This window comes from Brassica rapa, chromosome A06, assembly GCF_000309985.2.
Source record: "Brassica rapa cultivar Chiifu-401-42 chromosome A06, CAAS_Brap_v3.01, whole genome shotgun sequence".
Lineage (NCBI taxonomy): Eukaryota > Viridiplantae > Streptophyta > Magnoliopsida > Brassicales > Brassicaceae > Brassica > Brassica rapa.
This window is the reverse complement of record NC_024800.2, coordinates 862,249-882,968: the sequence shown is the minus strand read 5'-3', so window position 1 is coordinate 882,968 and position 20,720 is coordinate 862,249. Positions and strand designations below refer to the sequence as shown.

The 20,720-nt window shown below is 29.9% G+C and overlaps 3 protein-coding genes and 1 long non-coding RNA gene across 6 annotated transcripts; 2 read left to right on the top strand and 2 right to left on the bottom strand.

The window, feature by feature from the left end:
* Positions 1-650: 650 nt before the first annotated feature.
* On the bottom strand, positions 651-2,998 carry LOC103871138 (UBP1-associated protein 2C). Of its 2 annotated transcripts, none has more exons than XR_004448292.1 (2): positions 1,421-2,998; positions 651-1,389 (listed from the first exon to the last, which is right to left on the bottom strand). XR_004448292.1 is itself a non-coding variant. In XM_009149367.3 (2 exons), exon 1 carries the CDS (start codon positions 2,869-2,871, stop codon positions 1,624-1,626), a length of 1,248 nt encoding a protein of 415 aa, XP_009147615.1. In that variant the 5' UTR covers positions 2,872-2,997; the 3' UTR covers positions 651-1,242; positions 1,621-1,623. The 2 variants fall into 2 exon arrangements, 1 of the variants encoding a protein (XP_009147615.1); XM_009149367.3 differs by having other exon boundaries at positions 651-1,242; positions 1,621-2,997.
* Positions 2,999-3,038: 40 nt separating this feature from the next.
* LOC103871135 (trichohyalin) lies at positions 3,039-4,957 on the top strand. Its single transcript, XM_009149365.3, has 6 exons — positions 3,039-3,332; positions 3,420-3,778; positions 3,865-3,917; positions 4,014-4,051; positions 4,132-4,540; positions 4,637-4,957. The coding sequence occupies exons 1-6, from the start codon at positions 3,292-3,294 to the stop codon at positions 4,859-4,861; spliced, it is 1,125 nt and encodes a 374-aa protein (XP_009147613.1). The 5' UTR covers positions 3,039-3,291; the 3' UTR covers positions 4,862-4,957.
* Positions 4,958-4,990: 33 nt separating this feature from the next.
* Positions 4,991-8,018, bottom strand: LOC103871137 (protein DJ-1 homolog B-like). The gene is given in 9 exon segments (XM_009149366.3): positions 4,991-5,422; positions 5,526-5,666; positions 5,758-5,958; positions 6,202-6,282; positions 6,668-6,853; positions 6,933-7,082; positions 7,565-7,765; positions 7,847-7,931; positions 7,933-8,018. Coding segments are annotated over 9 exon segments (1,290 nt in total). The 5' UTR covers positions 7,980-8,018; the 3' UTR covers positions 4,991-5,224.
* A 7-nt stretch (positions 8,019-8,025) lies between these two features.
* Positions 8,026-12,275, top strand: LOC103871134. 2 transcript variants are annotated; one of them, XR_004448298.1, is made up of 3 exons: positions 8,026-9,297; positions 9,390-9,479; positions 9,581-12,275. It is a non-coding gene; the product is annotated as an uncharacterized LOC103871134 (long non-coding RNA). The 2 variants fall into 2 exon arrangements; XR_004448297.1 differs by having other exon boundaries at positions 8,026-9,479.
* The last annotated feature ends 8,445 nt before the right edge of the window (positions 12,276-20,720 follow it).

The following is a 20,720-nucleotide window of genomic DNA, read 5'->3' as shown; positions in this document are numbered from 1 at the left end:
GTTTTAATTTAAAAAAATTTTAAAGCACTTAAGAGCTAATTAACCCAAATTGGTTGATTAAAGACGCTCTCTTTGCTGTCAACAAAAAAAAAAAGACGCTCTCTTTGCTGTGTCTCGCGATATTATTAGAACGTGAATATTTTTAGTAGCTTACAACGTAACAAAGGGTAACGATACGTACACATCAAATTATACATGTTACACGTTATACAAAAGAAGCGATTTCGCCATCGGTCTTCCCATATTTGCCGCAGCTCCTCGGTCGAACCGTTACATCGCCCAATGAAAAAAAAGGAAGAAACGAAAAAAACAACGGGGAAACAAAAGACCCAAGTGGTCACAGGTTAGTGTGTGCTGTGGACAAATGAATCCTAACAATGACACACAAGACTATAGTCTCTTTGTGAACAAGAAGTGAGACATCAGATCACAAGTTTTTGTCTTCACAAGAATATTTTAACAAACTTCTCGTAAAATGTGACCACAAAATAAAAGAAAATAATCGTCGAATATCACAAGATACCAGATTAAAACACTCCAAAAAGAGCCACATATCAACACGAGAAAGGACAAATCTCAGAAATAAAACCTCAAAACGTTCTTTAGGTAATAACATATCACGAGGAATCAAATTAGATTTTTTTTTTTTAATTATTTGAAGCAGAGTTTCTCTGTCATATATAATAACACAATCTTCAAAATTGCACTCTCCAAGAAACTTCTATCATGTCTGGTTTGCAAACAGGAAAGGGCAGAGTACAATTCTCAGAATATCAAGCGGCTAAAGCAACACATGTTCAGAACTTTTGAGTTTAACCTATGAATGAATCAATCAGAAGTGATTCACAAAGAAAACCTTCTACTGCCACTTTATTGATCACAGACAAGTAGAGCCTTGTTGTCAATGTTACAGAACAGTAAAGAAAGAGTAACAACAAACTAGATAGCAAGACAAATAACACCAATATTATTGAAAAGTTCACTAATCTGACAAACAAAACCAAATCTGCCAACTATGTCTATGAAAGAAATAAAATACAGGAAAGACATCCTAGTCTAATCAAATTCATAGAAAGCAACTAGGCATACAGAGGCCAAGGCACATTCAATTCAAGTGCAGAGAGAGAGAGTGACAGATGTCAAAGCAGCAATACATTCATCAATCCAGAGATTTTTTTTAAAGATGCTGCAATCACGTAATCACCACTAAGCACAAAAAGCATCTTCGACCTGTCAACAAACCTGAATCAAACATCCAATTCACAATTTAACTTGGTCATTAGCATTAACAAACAAATTAAACTCCAAGCCGAAAATCAACAAGTCCCAAGCAAAGTATGGAGCAAATGGACACAGTACTGCACAACTAAACAATTGAACTTAGTTTACCCAAAAAGTAAATACATGAATCAATACTAACAATATAGTGATGATACACACCTATTCAGGAATCACAACAAGTAGCATATATCACTGAATGCAAGCAAATAGCCACAAGTGGACACACAAAAGAAAAAAAACAAATAAACAGATATTTTCTAGCAAGGACCATGCTCATGCACACAATAACAGCACGATCAAGCAGTTAGAATAACTCAATTTAAGGAAGAACCACCTTACCATTCAGTAATGTGGTGGACCGTTGGGGTACATTCCTCCAGGAGGAACTCTCGGAGCTGCGGAGGAACCAACAGGCTGATGCTGTCCAGGATACGCTGAAGCTGATGAATGCCCATAGTGCCCGCTCTCAGGATAACCACCACTACCACCCATCGAACTCGGTGGCATTCTATACGGACCACTTCCAGCACCAGGGCCTGTACCAAGACCATAACCCCCAGATCCTGGACCACCGTATCCACCATAATGACCAGCATATGCACCTCCATACGCACCTGCATATCCACCTGGTCCACCGCCCATAGATGATGGTGTGTGATTCATCTGATGCGGTGGCGGTCCTCCTGAGTACCCATTGTAACCACCCATCCCACCAGGACCACCAACAGCTGGCCCATAAGGTCCAGGAGGAGGAGCCACACCCATTCCATTACCATGCCCATGACCATGACCATTCCCAGGCCCAGCAGCAACATCTTTACCCGGACCACCACCTGGTGGCTTCCCCTTCTTACCATCAATAGCCAACTTACACTGCAAATGCTTCCCATCAATCACCTTAGTAGGATCAGCAAGCGCCGACTGAGCACCTTCAGGACTCTTATACACAAACAAAGCAAACCCTCTAGACTTCCCAGTAACCTTATCAAACCCCAAAGGACCTTCCTCAATCTCCCCATACGCCAAAAACAGATTCAACAACCTATCCGCAGGCATATCAACCGGCACATTCGCCACATAAATCTTCCTCATCGACACATCCGAACCATTCGCCGCCGCCGCAGCACCACCCCCACCTTGATTCCCAGCCGCCGCGAGCTGCGTGACCGTCACGCGCCCGTCGATCTTCTTCGACGGATCCTTCAACGCGAGAAGCGCCCCGTCCACGTGCCTAAACGTCACGAACCCGTACCCCTTCGACTTCGCCGTCACCTTATCGAGAATCACGATCGCCTCCTCGAGGTCTCCGTAGGTGGAGAAAAGCGATCGGAGACCTTCCGTCGTGGTCTCCGCCGCGAGGCCGCGGATAAAGAGCTTCCTCTGAGTGATGTCCGCGTCGGCGGTTGATCTGACGAGCTCGAGGACGTCGGGGTGCCGAGCGACGGCGTTTTGTAGGATGTCGAGGAGCTGATCGGTGGAGAATCGCTCGATGAGCTTCCTCGCGTCGTGCGGCGTCAATCGGGTAATGTGCGCGTCGTTGAGGATACCGTTGCCGTTCTCGTCGAGCCTTCGCTTCTTCAACATGTCCATGATCGATTGAAGATTTTTGTGGAGAAGATGAGTTTCGCCTCAAGTCCTTAACCCTAATCGAAGGCGGAGACGAAAAGAAAATCAATCGAAGAATCAAAAAAGTCGGCGAGTGGATTGAGGTAGAAGGTTAGTTATTTATAACACCTAGCCCAATAAATTTGCTATTTAGGGTATGATCTAGGCCCATTTAAAGGCCCAGTTAAGTGCCATCTACCTAAATTGGGCGACTTAGCTGACTTAATAGTAAGGGATGAATGAAAATGAACAGGCCCATTAGTGGCCCATTATCGCGCCGCTATCTACCTTATCTGTTTCTCCCGCCGTCTCTGTACACTCTTCTTCATCAATGGGGTCTCGCCGGAAAAGTACCTTAGCGTGTGGGACAACGATATAGCTGAGCGGAGTAATTTCTTAGATAATATGTTTTCATTTTCTTCCCCGCTGCATCTCCGTGCCAGAGTGTGAGTGCTTAACTGTTATCTGCTACGTACCTATTCAATATTATATATCGTGTTTTGATTTGCAAGTACTGTTTTTTTTTTGTGCAGAGGGTTATCGATGGAGATGAAATACCCATTTCAATCTAGAACTCGAAGTGTTCGGTGTTTCCCAACTGCAGTTTACTGGAATCTCAAAGAACCCATCATGTTCAGGATTTCAAACTCACTTTCTTCTTTGAATTCTATCAGAGAATTGGAATTTAAATCTTCTGCTACTGTACGCTCAATGTACAATGTAGTTGAGAATCACAGCAGAGAAGACAAGCAACGTATTTTAAAGATGCAGGCTATGGAGAAAGAGACTGAAGCTGCTGATATCAAGATGAAGGAAGAGGAAAGGAGAAGGAAGATTGGGTTAGCAAATAAAGGAAAGGTGCCATGGAACAAAGGAAGGAAACACACTGAAGGTTAGAGATTGTTAATTTTTTTTTTTTTTTTTTTTTTCATTTCTCCTTCGGCTTCGTGAAAGTGAGTTTGATCAACCTTTTAACAGACACTCGAAGACGAATCAAGCAGAGAACAATTGAAGCTTTGAGAAATCCCAAGGTGACGTCAAGTAAGACTCATTCAAATCTGTTTCTACTCGTTTAGATGACAAAACCCACATTGCAAAGTTGAACGAACTCTTTGCCATCTTTTCAGGTTCGGGATAAGATGACTGAGCATCAACAACCACACAGGTAGTTTCTTTGTTGTTTACATGTAACTGTTTAAGTGTAGATACACACCACAATGAGGCTAGAAAGTTTGTCTCTTGCAGTGATGAAACCAAGGAGAAGATAAGAGCTTCACTGAAACAAGTTTGGGTTGAAAGATCAAGATCAAAGCGATTAAAGGAGAAGTTTATCTCAGTGTGGTCAGAGAACATTGCAGAAGCTGCAAGGAAAGGAGGAAGTGGTGAAGCGGAGCTCAATTGGGACAGCTACGAAAAATCTAAACGAGTGATGTCATCTGAGCAGCTTCAGTTGTCTGAAGAGAAGGCAAGAACAAGGGAACAAACCAAGATGAGAAGAGAAGAAGCCAAGACAGAGAAGATGAGGAGAGTTGTAGAAAGGAAGAAAGAACGCCAAGAGAGAGACCAAAGAGAAGTAAAGACTAGAAAACCAAAGCAGAACAAGGAGAATGCAACCATTGCCTCACGTTCTAAACTGAAGAAGAAACTCACAAAGGTAAAGAAAAAAAAACTATTCCTTGGACGCTTCAGACAGAACAAGAAAAGAAACTAACGTAATGATTCTTTGGTTTTTGCATACATGTCTTGTCAGATTCACAAGAAGAAAACAAGTCTTGCTAAAGTCGCTATTGTAAAGGATAGTGTAGTTTCAGTTGCAGCCAAGCTGGAGAATCTGGACTTGGAACTGATAAAGAAAGAGAGAACAAGGGGAGAAATCTCTCTTGCTGATCAGATCCATGCAGCTAAAAGCCTACGAGGAAATGATATTTTGTCAAGGGTTGGTCTTTTTGCCATGAAATCAATGGACTTCGATTAGTGAATAGTTTATAGTGCTGCTGCCCCCTTTACTTCCTGTTCCACTATATACTGAAGTAAGACTTGAAAGATATGATTAATAAACCAATTATTAACAGAACGTGTGCTACTTTAACTCATGCAGATTTCATTAAACTAATTCTCAGTCTCTTACACAAACTAGAGTGACAACTGACAGAACACTGAAGCAAAAGAAACTTCTGATAAAAACTGAGTACCCTCCTCTTTTTATTTATAAGACATGATTAAGCATCACACTCAGCGCAAAGCACATTACAATAAAGGTCCACACATCGATAGCTTCATACTAAAACATTTTTTCTTATCAAAGACACTCTTATCTCAGATACTTACTTCACTGAGTTTACACAAGAGTTGCCTTTGCGAGCTGAAGTCCTTTCTCGCGACCATAAAACTTCTCTACGATTGCGAGTGCAAACTCCAACGATGTTCCAGGGCCCCTGCTCGTTATGAGATTACCGTCCACCAATACTCTATGCTCGATGTGACTCTGGTCCGACAATTTGTTGCACATTGCTGGATAAGCTGTCGCCTTCTTACCCTAAACAAACATTCATAAAAATGTTATCAAGGTGAAAACATTTCATATGATCACTCTCTACTATTAGCTACCAATGTGTATTTCTCTCTCGCTTTCTTTGTACCTTGAGTAAACCGTGTGGCTCTAAGACCAGAGCAGGAGATGCACAAATAGCTCCATATGGTTTGTTTGATTCCGCCTGCTTCTTTAACATATTCACTAGCTTATCTGAAGTTGCAAATGCTTCAGCACCACCGAGACCACCCTGTGAATTAAAGAAATTTATCATGTTGGTTAATTCAACTTTCTTGACATTATAATATTCTTTTGTGGTTTGAAGAAGTTATAGCCCTCACAGGCAATACAATCAGATCGTATGAATTCTTTTCAGCCTCATCGAGAAGCACATCTGCCACTAGCTTGACTTTACGAGATGCTACCACTTCCAAACTGTTACCAAGCGCAGCAACGACAACATTTGCTTTTGCCCGTCTCAGAACATCAATGATCGCAACAGCTTCCATTTCCTCAGAGCCATCTGCAATGGGCACAAGAATCTGAAAAAGGAAACCAATGACTCTCAGTGAACAGAAGAATGTTAAATAAAACATATACTTAAGCAAAAGTGTGCGCTGTTTTGCCAGTCAACTTTTTTTCGTTTAGATACTCATCACATAACCACCTGAAGTAGCAGAAGCTACCAAATTATATCACATTACAACTCAAATTAACCATCAAAATAGAACTCTTGCAAATGTAACGGGTGCCAAGAAAGTGGATAGGCGGCAATAGTAAGTTACCTGTGGGGTATTCTCATACGACCACTTTATTTGGTTAAGCTCAGTAATAGTGTACTCATCACCAGGGTTGGGACGCATCACCTGACGTCAAAAGGGAAGAAGAGAGTGTAAGGGGATACCACGGAACAACGACTATGCTATCAAATAATCGTTTTTTTCCATGTGGAAATATGGAGTTCATGTATCCTATAGCTTTCAATTATATGTAATCTCTCAAAACCAGCCAATGGGAACAAATGCTAGAAATTTTAGCCGTTACAGACCTCAGATTCAAGGCAATCCCATTAATAATGAGGTAGAAAAAAGGTTACTCCCTTATATCAAGTTGCAGCTCTAACATTAGTAACATGTCATTACAGAGCATCACATTATAAACAGCTACATAAACTAACAGAACCCCTCTTTGCCAATGACTATGTTTCCCAATATGTGGATTTGAAGTGCGGTTTGATAGAAGAAGACATACCAAGGGTGCAGAGACTTCAGCAGCTTTCTCTTTCCCAAAAAGTTGCTCCACAAGGGTGACAGAGAATTCCATAGTGGTTCCAGGCCCTCTACTAGTCACTATCCTCCCATCAATTTCCACTCTCGACTCAACAGCCGTTGCACATGTTGCTCCAAGCTTCTCCATAAAAACTGGGTAACATGTTGCCTACATAAAAGACAAATGTGATTTACACACCAAATACAAACAAAGAAACGCTCTTGGACATTGATCACTGCATACATACCTTTTTACCCTCTAGCAGACCCCAAGTACCAAGCGCCAACGCCGGAGCACAACAGATAGCAGCGTTAAGCCGTCCATCTGCGTCTTGCTTCTTGACCATACTCTCCAAAGGTTTACAGTTCTTAAGAGTCTCTCCCCCAGGTAGTCCTCCCTTCCACCAAACAATATCACACAAAAAAACAAAATTAGCTATTAAATTCTTAAATGTTTCATAATTAAAATATGAAACTGATACAAGTAAAGCTATGATCTAGCATTAAAAATATGAAACATTATCATTTGCCCCCAAAATTTTAAATGGTTAGCATGTATAGATTACTCAGCCCTAAATTAATTGAAGAAAAAATATATTTATTGATCATTTATCCATAGTCTGTAGCTCCATAAAGCTTGCCTTCACAAAGGCATAACAACGATTCTATTCAATCGAATCCTTAATAGTGCAATTAAGTGTTCACGTACAGGGAGCATAATAAGGTATATCAAATTAGCAATCAAATTCTTAAGTATATGAGAATCAAAATCTCGAATCTATGAATCACTACAACTACTAATCCAACGATTAGCTTCAATCAAATCCTTAATTGTGCAATTATGTGTTCACGAGATGGATCCAGAAAATCATAGACGTACAGGGAGCATGATAAGATCGAAAACGGAGTCGGTGACATCAGAGAGAAGAGTATCCGCCACCATCTTGATCCCATGGCACGCATCGACGCCAACCTGATTCTCCACGGAGGCCACCGTTACATCCGCGCCGCCTCGCCGCAGCACATCGATCATCACCACCGCTTCGAACGGCTCCGTACCGTGCGCAACGGGAATCAAAACCTAGAGCACGAAACAAAAGCAATCATCAAGAGAAAAGTACAGGATCGATTATAAAGGAAATGAAGAAATCGATCTTCGTACCTTCTTAGTAGGTGAAGAAGCCATAGTCGCGGTGATGGAGAAGGATCGTCGATTCACGAGAAGAGAAGTTCGTCTCGGAGATGAGAAATGGAGTGACACTAAAGTAGCTGTGACACGACGACGACGACGCCATTGACGAGTAAACACGTGTTTTGGTTGATGGAAGACGGCATGTAGTTTGTTGGTTAAGAGGGAGAACAACGTCCCGGTTCTTAGTTTTATTAATGCACTTGTTGTCGTTTTCCGTGCTTTCAACCTCCCCTAGAAATTGTTAGTTTGATAAAATCATTTTATATTTCTAATTTTACCAAATATATAAACCCCAGTTGTGTTTTGCACCTATTTTTATTTTGAAATGAGTTCAAAACGACTGCTTTTGATCATGTGAAAATCATACAAATTTAAATATTTATACATTGTACAATTAATACTGTGTGTACTGTTATACTGTGGTTTGATAAACAGCGACTGTTATTTTGTGGATTTTTGAGATTGCAAATAGTTGTAAAACAGTTCGGTTTCGGTTTTGATTTTTCCAGTTGGAGTTAAGATCGGTACTTCGGATTGAGTTAAAAACGCCCCGTCTATCTCTCTCTCTGTGACTCTGTCTATACTCTATACAACGGAGTCGGACAAGTGAATAGACTGTAAAAAAGCCCAGTGAAAGCCTGGTCCAGTCCACTCAAATGGTTTCTTTTTTTTTTTACCTTGATAAATAAGTCATTACAGTTTACACATTAGGACCGTTACAAAAAAACTTGTTACCGTTGTGAATAATTTAATATTTTTTCTTTTACAGCATTAAAAGTTACACGGCCCAATGTTGCGTCTCATTTTGAAATCGGTGCCGTATACAATTAAGACTGGTTTAGCACACCAACCCAGTGAAAAATACAGAGGTTTAACCTTTTTCTCTCTACCTTTGCTCTTTATCTTTTGTAACAGCAAGATGAGTTCAATTATCACCCAGCTGACTCTCTGGTGCGAACTGCCTCACTGCTTCTTCTCCCTCAAAAACTAATCTCGTGTGGAATACAGGGTGAGTAAATGACAATTCTTGATTCCAAAACAAGAAAATGATCCTTAGGTGTCCCATTATTGTTTTTACAAGTAGCTTTGATTTTGTCTGATGAAAGCTCTTTTTTAATAAACACAGACAATGTTGATAACTTCAAAAGGAAATTATCGGAGCAGGAGTTCAAATGCCATCGAAAAGAAGATGCAAAAGGGGGCTCCAAGGCCAGAACTGTTCGTTCCTGTATCGTTGCGGTATAGTCACTATGCTTTTAGTTTATTTGACTTTTTTAGTTTTTCCACTTCTTTTCTTTGTCAAAGACTACTTTTCATTTATCAGCAGCTATTGTTTTTTTCTGTATACATCAGGTAAATAAGGAAGAAAAAGCCCATTAAATGTTCTGTAATTAAAAGTGTGGTTGGGACAACATCTGTTTGTGAGTTGATTACTTTTTTTTTTCTTTGGTATTTTATATGAAATGTTTACTTACACAGAGCTTTGATTGAGGTTGATGATTGTTGAAATTAGGTTGCTGAGGAACAGTGCAAGTGTAGGAGGAAACGTCAAGGAACAAAACAAGGTGAAGATTGTAATCCATCCTATGTTCCGTTTTGACTGGTGAGTCTCCCTCAATTTGTTGTTTATTAACTCTCGAGCAAAGCTCTGCCGAATATCTTACAGAGAGAAACCAGTCACTAACACTCTTTCCTTCATCTCAGAGCCTATCGAAAGATGTCGCATCTCTCTTCGAGATATCTCTTCTTCCTCGACACAAGTCTTGGCCCAAGAAGATATGGGCTTTGAACAAGGTCTTTTTCTTGAAAACTCATTTTTTTCACAATTTTTTGGATTTTAAAGCTAAATTTAAAATATTTTCCAAATAAATGTATTATCATATAAAATATTTTCAGATTTAAGATTAATTTTTAATTATTTCAATAAATAAAAATATTAACAATACAAAATATTTTAAGCTTACACATTTTAGATTATACTAAAATTACTGTTATTGACTAAACAATGTATTTTCATTTTGGAAAAAGTTCGTTAGAGACGAGTGTTTAACATGTTTATTTTTCGTATTGTGAATGAATTTCAATATGTTGAAAACAAATCAAGCTATTGCACCCGGTCTTTTCCGTTGGCGGTGTGGATGTTTAACATGTTTTCTTCGTATTGTGAATGAATTTCAATATGTTAAAAAACAAACCTAACTATTGCATCTAGTCTTTTTCCACAATGAAAATATATTGTTTAGTTAATAATAACACTTTTAGTAAAATTTAAAATTTGTGAAAATATTTAGATTATACTAAAACTATTATTATTAACTAAACTTAAAATATTTTAAAGAATAATTTAAAATATTTTCCCAATAAATGTATTACCATATAAAATATTTTCAGATTTAAGATTAATTTTTATTTATTTCAATAAATAAAAAATATTAACAACACAAAATATTTTAAGCTTACACATTTTATATTATACTAAAACTATTGTTATTGACAAAACAATGTATTTTCATTTTGAAAAAAGTTCGTTAGAAGCGAGTGTTTAACATGTTTTTTTTTTGTATTGTGAATGAATTTCAATATGTTGAAAACAAACCAAGCTATTGCACCCGGTCTTTTCCGTTGGCGGTGTGGATGTTTAACATGTTTTCTTCGTATTGTGAATGAATTTCAATATGTTAAAAAACAAACCTAACTATTGCATCTAGTCTTTTTCCACAATGAAAATATATTGTTTAGTTAATAATAACACTTTTAGTAAAATTTAAAATTTGTGAAAATATTTAGATTATACTAAAACTATTATTATTAACTAAACTTAAAATATTTTAAAGAATAATTTAAAATATTTTCCCAATAAATGTATTACCATATAAAATATTTTCAGATTTAAGATTAATTTTTATTTATTTCAATAAATAAAAAATATTAACAATACAAAATATTTTAAGCTTACACATTTTATATTATACTAAAACTATTGTTATTGACAAAAGAATGTATTTTCATTTTGAAAAAAGTTCGTTAGAAGCGAGTGTTTAACATGTTTTTTTTTTGTATTGTGAATAAATTTCAATATGTTGAAAACAAACCAAGCTATTGCACCCGGTCTTTTCCGTTGGCGGTGTGGATGTTTAACATGTTTTCTTCGTATTGTGAATGAATTTCAATATGTTAAAAAACAAACCTAACTATTGCATCTAGTCTTTTTCCACAATGAAAATATATTGTTTAGTTAATAATAACACTTTTAGTAAAATTTAAAATTTGTGAAAATATTTAGATTATACTAAAACTATTATTATTAACTAAACTTAAAATATTTTAAAGAATAATTTAAAATATTTTCCCAATAAATGTATTACCATATAAAATATTTTCAGATTTAAGATTAATTTTTATTTATTTCAATAAATAAAAAATATTAACAATACAAAATATTTTAAGCTTACACATTTTATATTATACTAAAACTATTGTTATTGACAAAACAATGTATTTTCATTTTGAAAAAAGTTCGTTAGAAGCGAGTGTTTAACATGTTTTTTTTTTTGTATTGTGAATGAATTTCAATATGTTGAAAACAAACCAAGCTATTGCACCCGGTCTTTTCCGTTGGCGGTGTGGATGTTTAACATGTTTTCTTCGTATTGTGAATGAATTTCAATATGTTAAAAAACAAACCTAACTATTGCATCTAGTCTTTTTCCACAATGAAAATATATTGTTTAGTTAATAATAACACTTTTAGTAAAATTTAAAATTTGTGAAAATATTTAGATTATACTAAAACTATTATTATTAACTAAACTTAAAATATTTTAAAGAATAATTTAAAATATTTTCCCAATAAATGTAGTACCATATAAAATATTTTCAGATTTAAGATTAATTTTTATTTCTTTCAATAAATAAAAAATATTAACAATACAAAGTATTTTAAGCTTACACATTTTATATTATACTAAAACTATTGTTATTGACAAAACAATGTATTTTCATTTTGAAAAAAGTTCGTTAGAAGCGAGTGTTTAACATGTTTTTTTTTGTATTGTGAATGAATTTCAATATGTTGAAAACAAACCAAGCTATTGCACCCGGTCTTTTCCGTTGGCGGTGTGGATGTTTAACATGTTTTCTTCGTATTGTGAATGAATTTCAATATGTTAAAAAACAAACTTAACTATTGCATCTAGTCTTTTTCCAAAATGAAAATATATTGTTTAGTTAATAATAACACTTTTAGTAAAATTTAAAATTTGTGAAAATATTTACATTATACTAAAACTATTATTATAAACTAAACTTAAAATATTTTAAAGGAAAATTTAAAATATTTTCCCAATAAATTTATTACCATATAAAATATTTTCAGATTTAAGATTAATTTTTAATTATTTCAATAAATAAAATATTAACAATACAAAATGTTTTAAGCTTACACGTTTTAGATTATACTAAAATTATTGTTATTCACTAAACAATGTATTTTCATTTTGGAAAAAGTTCGTTAGAGGCGAGTGTTTAACATGTTTTCTTCGTATTGTGAATGAATTTCAATATGTTAAAAAACAAACCTAATTATTGTATCTAGTCTTTTTTCCAAAATGAAAATATATTGTTTAGTTAATAATAACATTTTTAGTAAAATTTAAAATTTGTGAAAATCTTTAGATTATACTAAAACTATTATTATTAACCAAACTAGTCTTTTTCCAAAATGAAAATATATTGTTTAGTTAATAATAACATTTTTAGTAAAATTTAAAATTTGTGAAAATCTTTAGATTATACTAAAACTATTATTATTAACCAAACTTAAAATATTTTAAAGCAAAATTTAAAATATTTTCCCAATAAATGTATTATCATATAAAATATTTTCAGATTTAAGAATAATTTTTTAATTATTTCAACAAATAAAAATATTAACAATACAAAATATTTTTAAGCTTACACATTTTAGATTATACTAAAATTATTGTTATTGACTAAACAATGTATTTTCATTTTGAAAAAAATTCGTTAGAGGCGAGTGTTTAACATGTTTTTTCGTATTGTGAATGAATTTCAAAGCAAATTATTATTATTAACTAAACTTAAAATATTTTAAAGCAAAATTTAAAATATTTTCCCAATAAATGTATTACCATATAAAATATTTTCAGATTTAAGAATATTTTTTTAATTATTTCAACAAATAAAAATATTAACAACACAAAATATTTTTAAGCTTACACATTTTAGATTATACTAAAGTTATTGTTATTGACTAAACAATGTATTTTCATTTTGAAAAAAGTTCGTTAGAGGCGAGTGTTTAACATGTTTTTTTCATATTGTGAATGAATTTCAATATGTTGAAAACAAACCAAGCTATTGCACCCGGTCTTTTCCGTTGGCGGTGTGGATGTTTAAGATGTTTTCTTCGTATTGGGAATGAATTTCAATATGTTAAAAAACAAACCTAATTATTGCATCTAGTCTTTTTCCAAAATGAAAATATATTGTTTAATTAATAATAACTCTTTTAGTAAAATTTAAAATTTGTGAAAATATTTAGATTATACTAAAACTATTATTAGTAACTAAACTTAAAATATTTTAAAGGAAAATATTTTCCCAATAAACGTATTACCATATAAAATATTTTCAGATTTAAAATTAATTTTATAATTATTTCATTAAATAAAAATATTAACAATAGAAAATATTTTAAGCTTACACATTTTAGATTATACTAAAACTATTGTTATTGACTAAACAATGTATTTTTATTTTGGAAAAAGTTCGTTAGAGGCGAGTGTTTAACATGCTTTTTTTGTATTGTGAATGAATTTCAATATGTTGAAAACAAACCAAGCTATTGCACCCGGTCTTTTTCGTTGGCGGTGTGGATGTTTAACATGTTTTCTTCGTATTGTGAATGAATTTCAATATGTTAAAAAAACAAACCTAACTATTGCATCTAGTCCTTTTTCAAAATGAAAATATATTGTTTAGTTAATTATAACACTTTTAGCAAAATTTAAAATTTGTGAAAATATTTAGATTATACTAAAACTATTATTATTAACTAAATGATGTATTTTTATTTTGGAAAATGTTTGTTAGGGGTGTGGATGTTTAACATGTGTTTTTTTAATGAATTTCAATATGTTGAAAACAAACCAAGCTATTGCACCCGGTCTTTTCTATTGGCGGTGTGGATGTTTAACATGTTTTCTTCGTATTGTGAATGAATTTTAATATGTTAAAAAGCAAATCTAACTATTACATTAATGTGTTCAAAAAAAAAAAAATATTGCATCTCGTATTTTTTCAAAATGAAAATATAAGTAAGAACAAGTGGCCAGTTGCCATGAGATGCCATTATAGTATCGTTATTAACTCTTTTATGCATACCCTCTCCAACAATATAGATTCTGGTTCTAACTTCACCTTCCATTAATCCTCCTAGATCACAACACAATGCCATTTTATTCTCCTTGTCCAACAAGAAACTTGCCAAATTCACCACAACTGGCATGTCAAATTTATCAAAATCCACTGCCAATACAAAGTCACACCTCCATGTCAAATTAACTTCTTGTTCTTTTCTACGAACCTCCAATCTCTGAATAAAGTGTACCATCGTTTGCATGTAGTTTTCAACTTAGCTAAAGATTTTGATGGAACCCTCCGCTTCCAGATCGCTTGGAAGATCGGATATTAGCAGCATATTGTCTGTCTTCTTGTCGTTACTAAGAAGAAAGCTTGGGTATAAAGCTAGCTATGTTTTCATATAAAAACTTAGGTTTTAATTTATGAAAGGTCTATTAGTTTGTTTACGAAAATTTGTTATTTATACACCGGAGAGCTGATATCTATACTATTATTTGCGAAGTAAATTTTTAGAATCGAGCTCTCACGTTAAAAGTTAGAGTGGTTAATATCGTTTATACCCTTAATGAATAAAATATATAACTAAGTTAAAAAATCAAAACGAAATTTTAATTTATTTGATTAGATAATTGATTAAAATTAATAATAGTAAGAATTATCCAAAATCTGAAAATATATTTTAAAACGAGATAATTTCTGTATATTTGTATTGTTATCTGAAAAAATCATTTGGTAAAAAGTTAGAAGCATGAATTATATATAAAAAGTTAAAAACATGAATTATATAACTAAATATTAATAAATAAAAAATCGAGCTCTCACGTTAAAAGTTAGAGTGGTTAATATCGTTTATACCTTTATTATTTGCGAAGTAAATTTTTAGAATCGAGCTCTCACGTTAAAAGTTAGAGTGGTTAATATCGTTTATACCCTTAATGAATAAAATGTATAACTAAGTTAAAAAATCAAAACGAAATTTTAATTTATTTGATTAGATAATTGATTAAAATTAATAATAGTAAGAATTATCCAAAATCTGAAAATATATTTTAAAACGAGATAATTTCTGTATATTTGTTTTGTTATCTGAAAAAATCATTTGGTAAAAAGTTAGAAGCATGAATTATATATAAAAAGTTAAAAACATGAATTATATAACTAAATATTAATAAAAAAAAAATCGAGCTCTCACGTTAAAAGTTAGAGTGGTTAATATCGTTTATACCCTTATTATTTGCGAAGTAAATTTTTAGAATCGAGCTCTCACGTTAAAAGTTAGAGTGGTTAATATCGTTTATACCCTTAATGAATAAAATGTATAACTAAGTTAAAAAATCAAAACGAAATTTTAATTTATTTGATTAGATAATTGATTAAAATTAATAATAGTAAGAATTATCCAAAATCTGAAAAATCTTATATATTAAAACAGAAGTCACAACCTTGATTCATGTGTGATTTTTTTAAAAATGGACCTAATGGACCTATTCATAGAAAGTCATACTATATTTTAATTCAGATTAATAATAAATATAATTTTTAAAATATTTTAATCATAGTATCTTTTGATATCTTTTCATTTTAAATATAAATATATTTATTTTAAAATTCTAACAAATCTGTTTAAAAAGATTTTTACAAGATCTTCATTTTCGAAATTATATTTAAATATTTTCACTAATTTTGAAATAAGTTTAAAATATTATTATACATTAATATATTCAGTTATATAAAATGAAAAATAAAAAAATCTATAATATTTTAGTTATTATATAATCATAATCAATCATATTAATTAAAATGATTATATTGAGCTAAATATAATAAAATTGTATTAAATTTATATATTTATATATTTTATTTTCGTAATTATAAAAATATTTATGTTCAAAAATAAAATCTAATATGTTGGTAAAATGGGTTAACATTATCAAACTATATAATACATGTATAAAAATTAACATGTATTTCTTTAAAGTTAATAATATAAAAATTTTGTAACTACTTTAATCATAATATATTTTCATTTAAATATAATATATATTTATATATTATATTTTAAAAATTCTAATAAATCTGTGTAATATTTAAACAATAACTTAATGTATTTTAAGTTATCGTTTAGAAATGAAAATAAATAAATTATATCCTATTTTGTCTACTTTTATAGTCATGATCATGTTAAAATATAATTATTCTACTAAAATAAATATGATAAAATTATATTCAATTGATAATTTATAAATTTTATTTTTATAAATATAAACTATTTATTTAAAATATAATATGATGATAGAGCGGCTTAAAATTAACAAACTATATAATACATGTCTAAAAATTAACATAGCTTACACTTTTATATATACAATAATAAATTATCTAAAATGAATAAGCATAAAAATATTGATAAAAAGAAATTCAGTTTTGAAATACGGGTCAGAATTTAGCATAAATTAAATACAAAATATTTTTTAAATATATTTTCTCATGAATATGTTAATTTGCTTAATAACTAAATACAAATACAATAAGATAAATATATAATAAGAATTGACAAATACATAAGGTTTAAACAATTAATTAATTATAACATATAAATTATAAAATTATTGTATTTGAAATAGTTATATAAATATTTAATTATATGATTAACATTAAAAATATAAACCACTTATGTTCTAAAACAATAATTTATGTATAGAAAAGTGAAAACAAACACCCGTGCGGTTGCACGGGTCAAAATCTAATATATTTTAAAACGAGATAATTTCTGTATATTTGTTTTGTTATCTGAAAAAATCATTTGGTAAAAAGTTAGAAGCATGAATTATATATAAAAAGTTAAAAACATGAATTATATAACTAAATATTAATTAAATAAAATCGAGCTCTCACGTTAAAAGTTAGAGTGGTTAATATCGTTTATACCCTTAATGAATAAAATGTATAACTAAGTTAAAAAATCAAAACGAAATTTTAATTTATTTGATTAGATAATTGATTAAAATTAATAATAGTAAGAATTATCCAAAATCTGAAAATATATTTTAAAACGAGATAATTTCTGTATATTTGTATTGTTATCTGAAAAAATCATTTGGTAAAAAGTTAGAAGCATGAATTATATATAAAAAGTTAAAAACATGAATTATATAACTAAATATTAATAAAAAAATCTTAATTATATAACTAAAATAAAATATTGAATTATCCAAAATCTAAAAATATAATTAAAAAAAGATAATTTCTATATATATATTGTATTGTTATCTAAAAATTATTTTAGTAAAAAGTTAAAACATAAATTATATAATTAAATATTAATCAAATAAATTATTTGCGAAGTAAATTTTTGGAATCAAGCTCTCACGTTAAAAGTTAGAGTGGTTAATATCGTTTATACCCTTAATGAATAAAATGTATAACTAAATTAAAAAATAAAAACGAAATTTTAATTTATTTGATTAGATAATTGATTAAAATTAATAATAGTAAGAATTATCCAAAATCTGAAAATATAATTTTAAAAAAAGATAATTTCTGTATATATTGTATTGTTATATGAAAAAAGTCTTTTAGTAAAAAGTTAAAAACATGAATTATATATAAAAAGTTAAAAACATGAATTATATAACTATAAATATTAATCAAATAAAATTCTTAATTATATAACTAAAATAAAATATTGAATTATCCAAAATCTAAAAATATAATTAAAAACAGATAATTTCTATATATATATTGTATTGTTATCTGAAAAAGTATTTTAGTAAAAAGTTAAAACGTAAATTATATTATTAAATAATAATCAAAATTTTTTAATTTATAATTAAAAATAAAATATTAAGTTATTTTAAGATTTATTTTAGTATAATGAATATAGTGTACAAAAAACTTTTAAAAAATTATGAAAGATATATTTTAAAATAAAAGATAATTCCTATAAATTTTATGTTGTTATCCGAAAACATATTTTAATAAAAATTTAAATACTAAAAAATTAAAACTAAAAACACAGAGAAAACATATAACTTAATATTATTCAAAAAATATTGGGAATTCGGCCAAAAAAAACCTCAACTTTACACGAATTGCCAAAACAAACTTGAACTTTGGGGCTGGCCAAAAAAACACCAAACTTTCATTGACTTTAGAATTAATTAACAATATTTTCGCTGATTTGCCAATTTAGCACGCCGTCAACAAATTTAACAGAAATATTTGACGTCGTTTATTGTTGACGTTAAGTAAAACGACGTCGTTTTCAAATGAGATGAAACGACGTCGTTTTACACGATTTGAAATTAAAAATATGTAAACCCCTGTATTCGAACCCAGATTGGTTGGTTAAATGGGAATGTATTTTACCACTGGGCTACTGGCACTTTCAATGTACTTACTAACATGTTTATTTTTATTTAGTACATATTAAATATAAAAAATTCTCTAAAAACTTAATAAGATCTTTAAAATTCCAAAAATTAAAAAATAAAGAAGATTTTTATAAAATTAATTTAGAAATTAAAATTAAAATAAGATTTTATTTTTCTTTTAAAAAATAAAAACTCTTCCAAAATTTTCTAAAAACTTAAAAAGATCTTTAAAATTTCAAAAAATTGAAAAAATAAAGAAATTTTTTATAAAATTAATTTTGAAATTAAAATAGAAAATAAAATTTTATTTTTTATTTTCAAAAAAATAAAAATCTTCCAAAATTTTCAATTTTTTTAATACATTTGCTAAAAGTTGAAATTAATTATACACACATAAAAAGTTGATAATTCTAACTTTAATTTTTTGCATTTTATTATAATTTTTAAAAATTTGGATTTTTTTTAAAAAAATGAAAATTTTGGAATTTTTTTGATTTTTAAAGAAAAACAAATATTTAATTTTAATTCAAAATTAATTTTATGAAATTTTTGGAAGTTTTTTTTATTTTTTTTAAAGGAAAATAATTTTTTATTTTTTTAAAGAAAAATAAAATTTTATTTTCAATTTTAATTTCAAAATTTATGTTATAAAAAATTTCTTTAATTTTTTCAATTTTTTGGAATTTAAAGTTCGTTTTAATTTTTTAGAAAGAAAAATAAAATCTTATTTTTAATTTTTATTTCTAAATTAATTTTATAAAAATCTTCTTTATTTTTTAATTTTTTGGAATTTTAATGATCTTATTAAGTTTTTAGAGAATTTTTTATATTTAATATGTACCAAATAAATGTAAACATGTTAGTAAGTACATTGAAAGTGCCAGTAGCCCAGTGGTAAAATACCTTCCCATTTGACCAACCAACCTGGGTTCGAATCCAGGGGTTTACATATTTTTATTTTCAAATCGTGTAAAACGACGTCGTTTTACTTAACGTCAACAATAAACGACGTCAAATATTTCTGTTAAATTTGTTGACGGCGTGCTAAATTGGCAAGTCAGCGAAAACATTGTTAATTAATTCTAAAGTCAATGAAAGTTTGGTGTTTTTTTGGCCAGCCCCAAAATTCATGTTTGTTTTGGCAATTCGTGTAAAGTTGAGGTTTTTTTTGGCCGAATTCTCAAAAAATATTAGTCATATTTTATACTCAATTATTAATTTTAATAAATAATTTTAAATAATTTTTATTACACGTCAATATAAAAAAAATTTAGTTGAAAGGTTTTAACGTTAAAACCCCATAAATCTTCTATCTTTTACTATATTATATTAAAATAAATATAAATTCATGTATATAGTTTTATGTATATTTTTATGTATATATAAATATTTTGAGGATTATTTTACATAATAATAGATATTTTATTAAAATAAAAAACTTTAGCGCATATAGAAAATTTAATATTAAATTAATTATTAAATATTTAAAAACATGAAAATAACTTATTCAAATTTTTTGAATTGATAATATATTTCTTTACAAAATTTTATAAAATTATTAAGCCCGCAAGTGCGGGCAAAACACCTAGTACATTATTATAAATGTAAAATTTCTCAATTTTTTTTATAATTATAGTTACTAAATAAGTAAATATTAAATGCTAGTAAGCACCACCAAAACGTTAAAATTTTAAAAGAGGATTTAGAGACAAACCAACCATGAAACCAGTTTGCAAGATTTGCTCAATTGATTTTTTGATTCTTGGCACTGAGGAGGAATCTTTCTCATTAATCTCGAAATTGACTAAAGTTAAAAAGAAATATATAATAAACGAATATCAAATACCAATACCTATAAAATTATGAAACATATAATAACAATATTATTCTTTCGATGAATTCTGATAGCACCGCCTTTGTGGTATTCCACAAAATATTGACGCGTTTGTTCAATTTATAAGCTTCGTCAATATTTAATTACTGGTCGAAATATCTTATCTAAACCTATTAAAAACGTACGATCAAATGACCCAAAAAAAATCTTTGAACAACGCGTTATGCGTCAATGTTTCCGTCGTGTTCACATA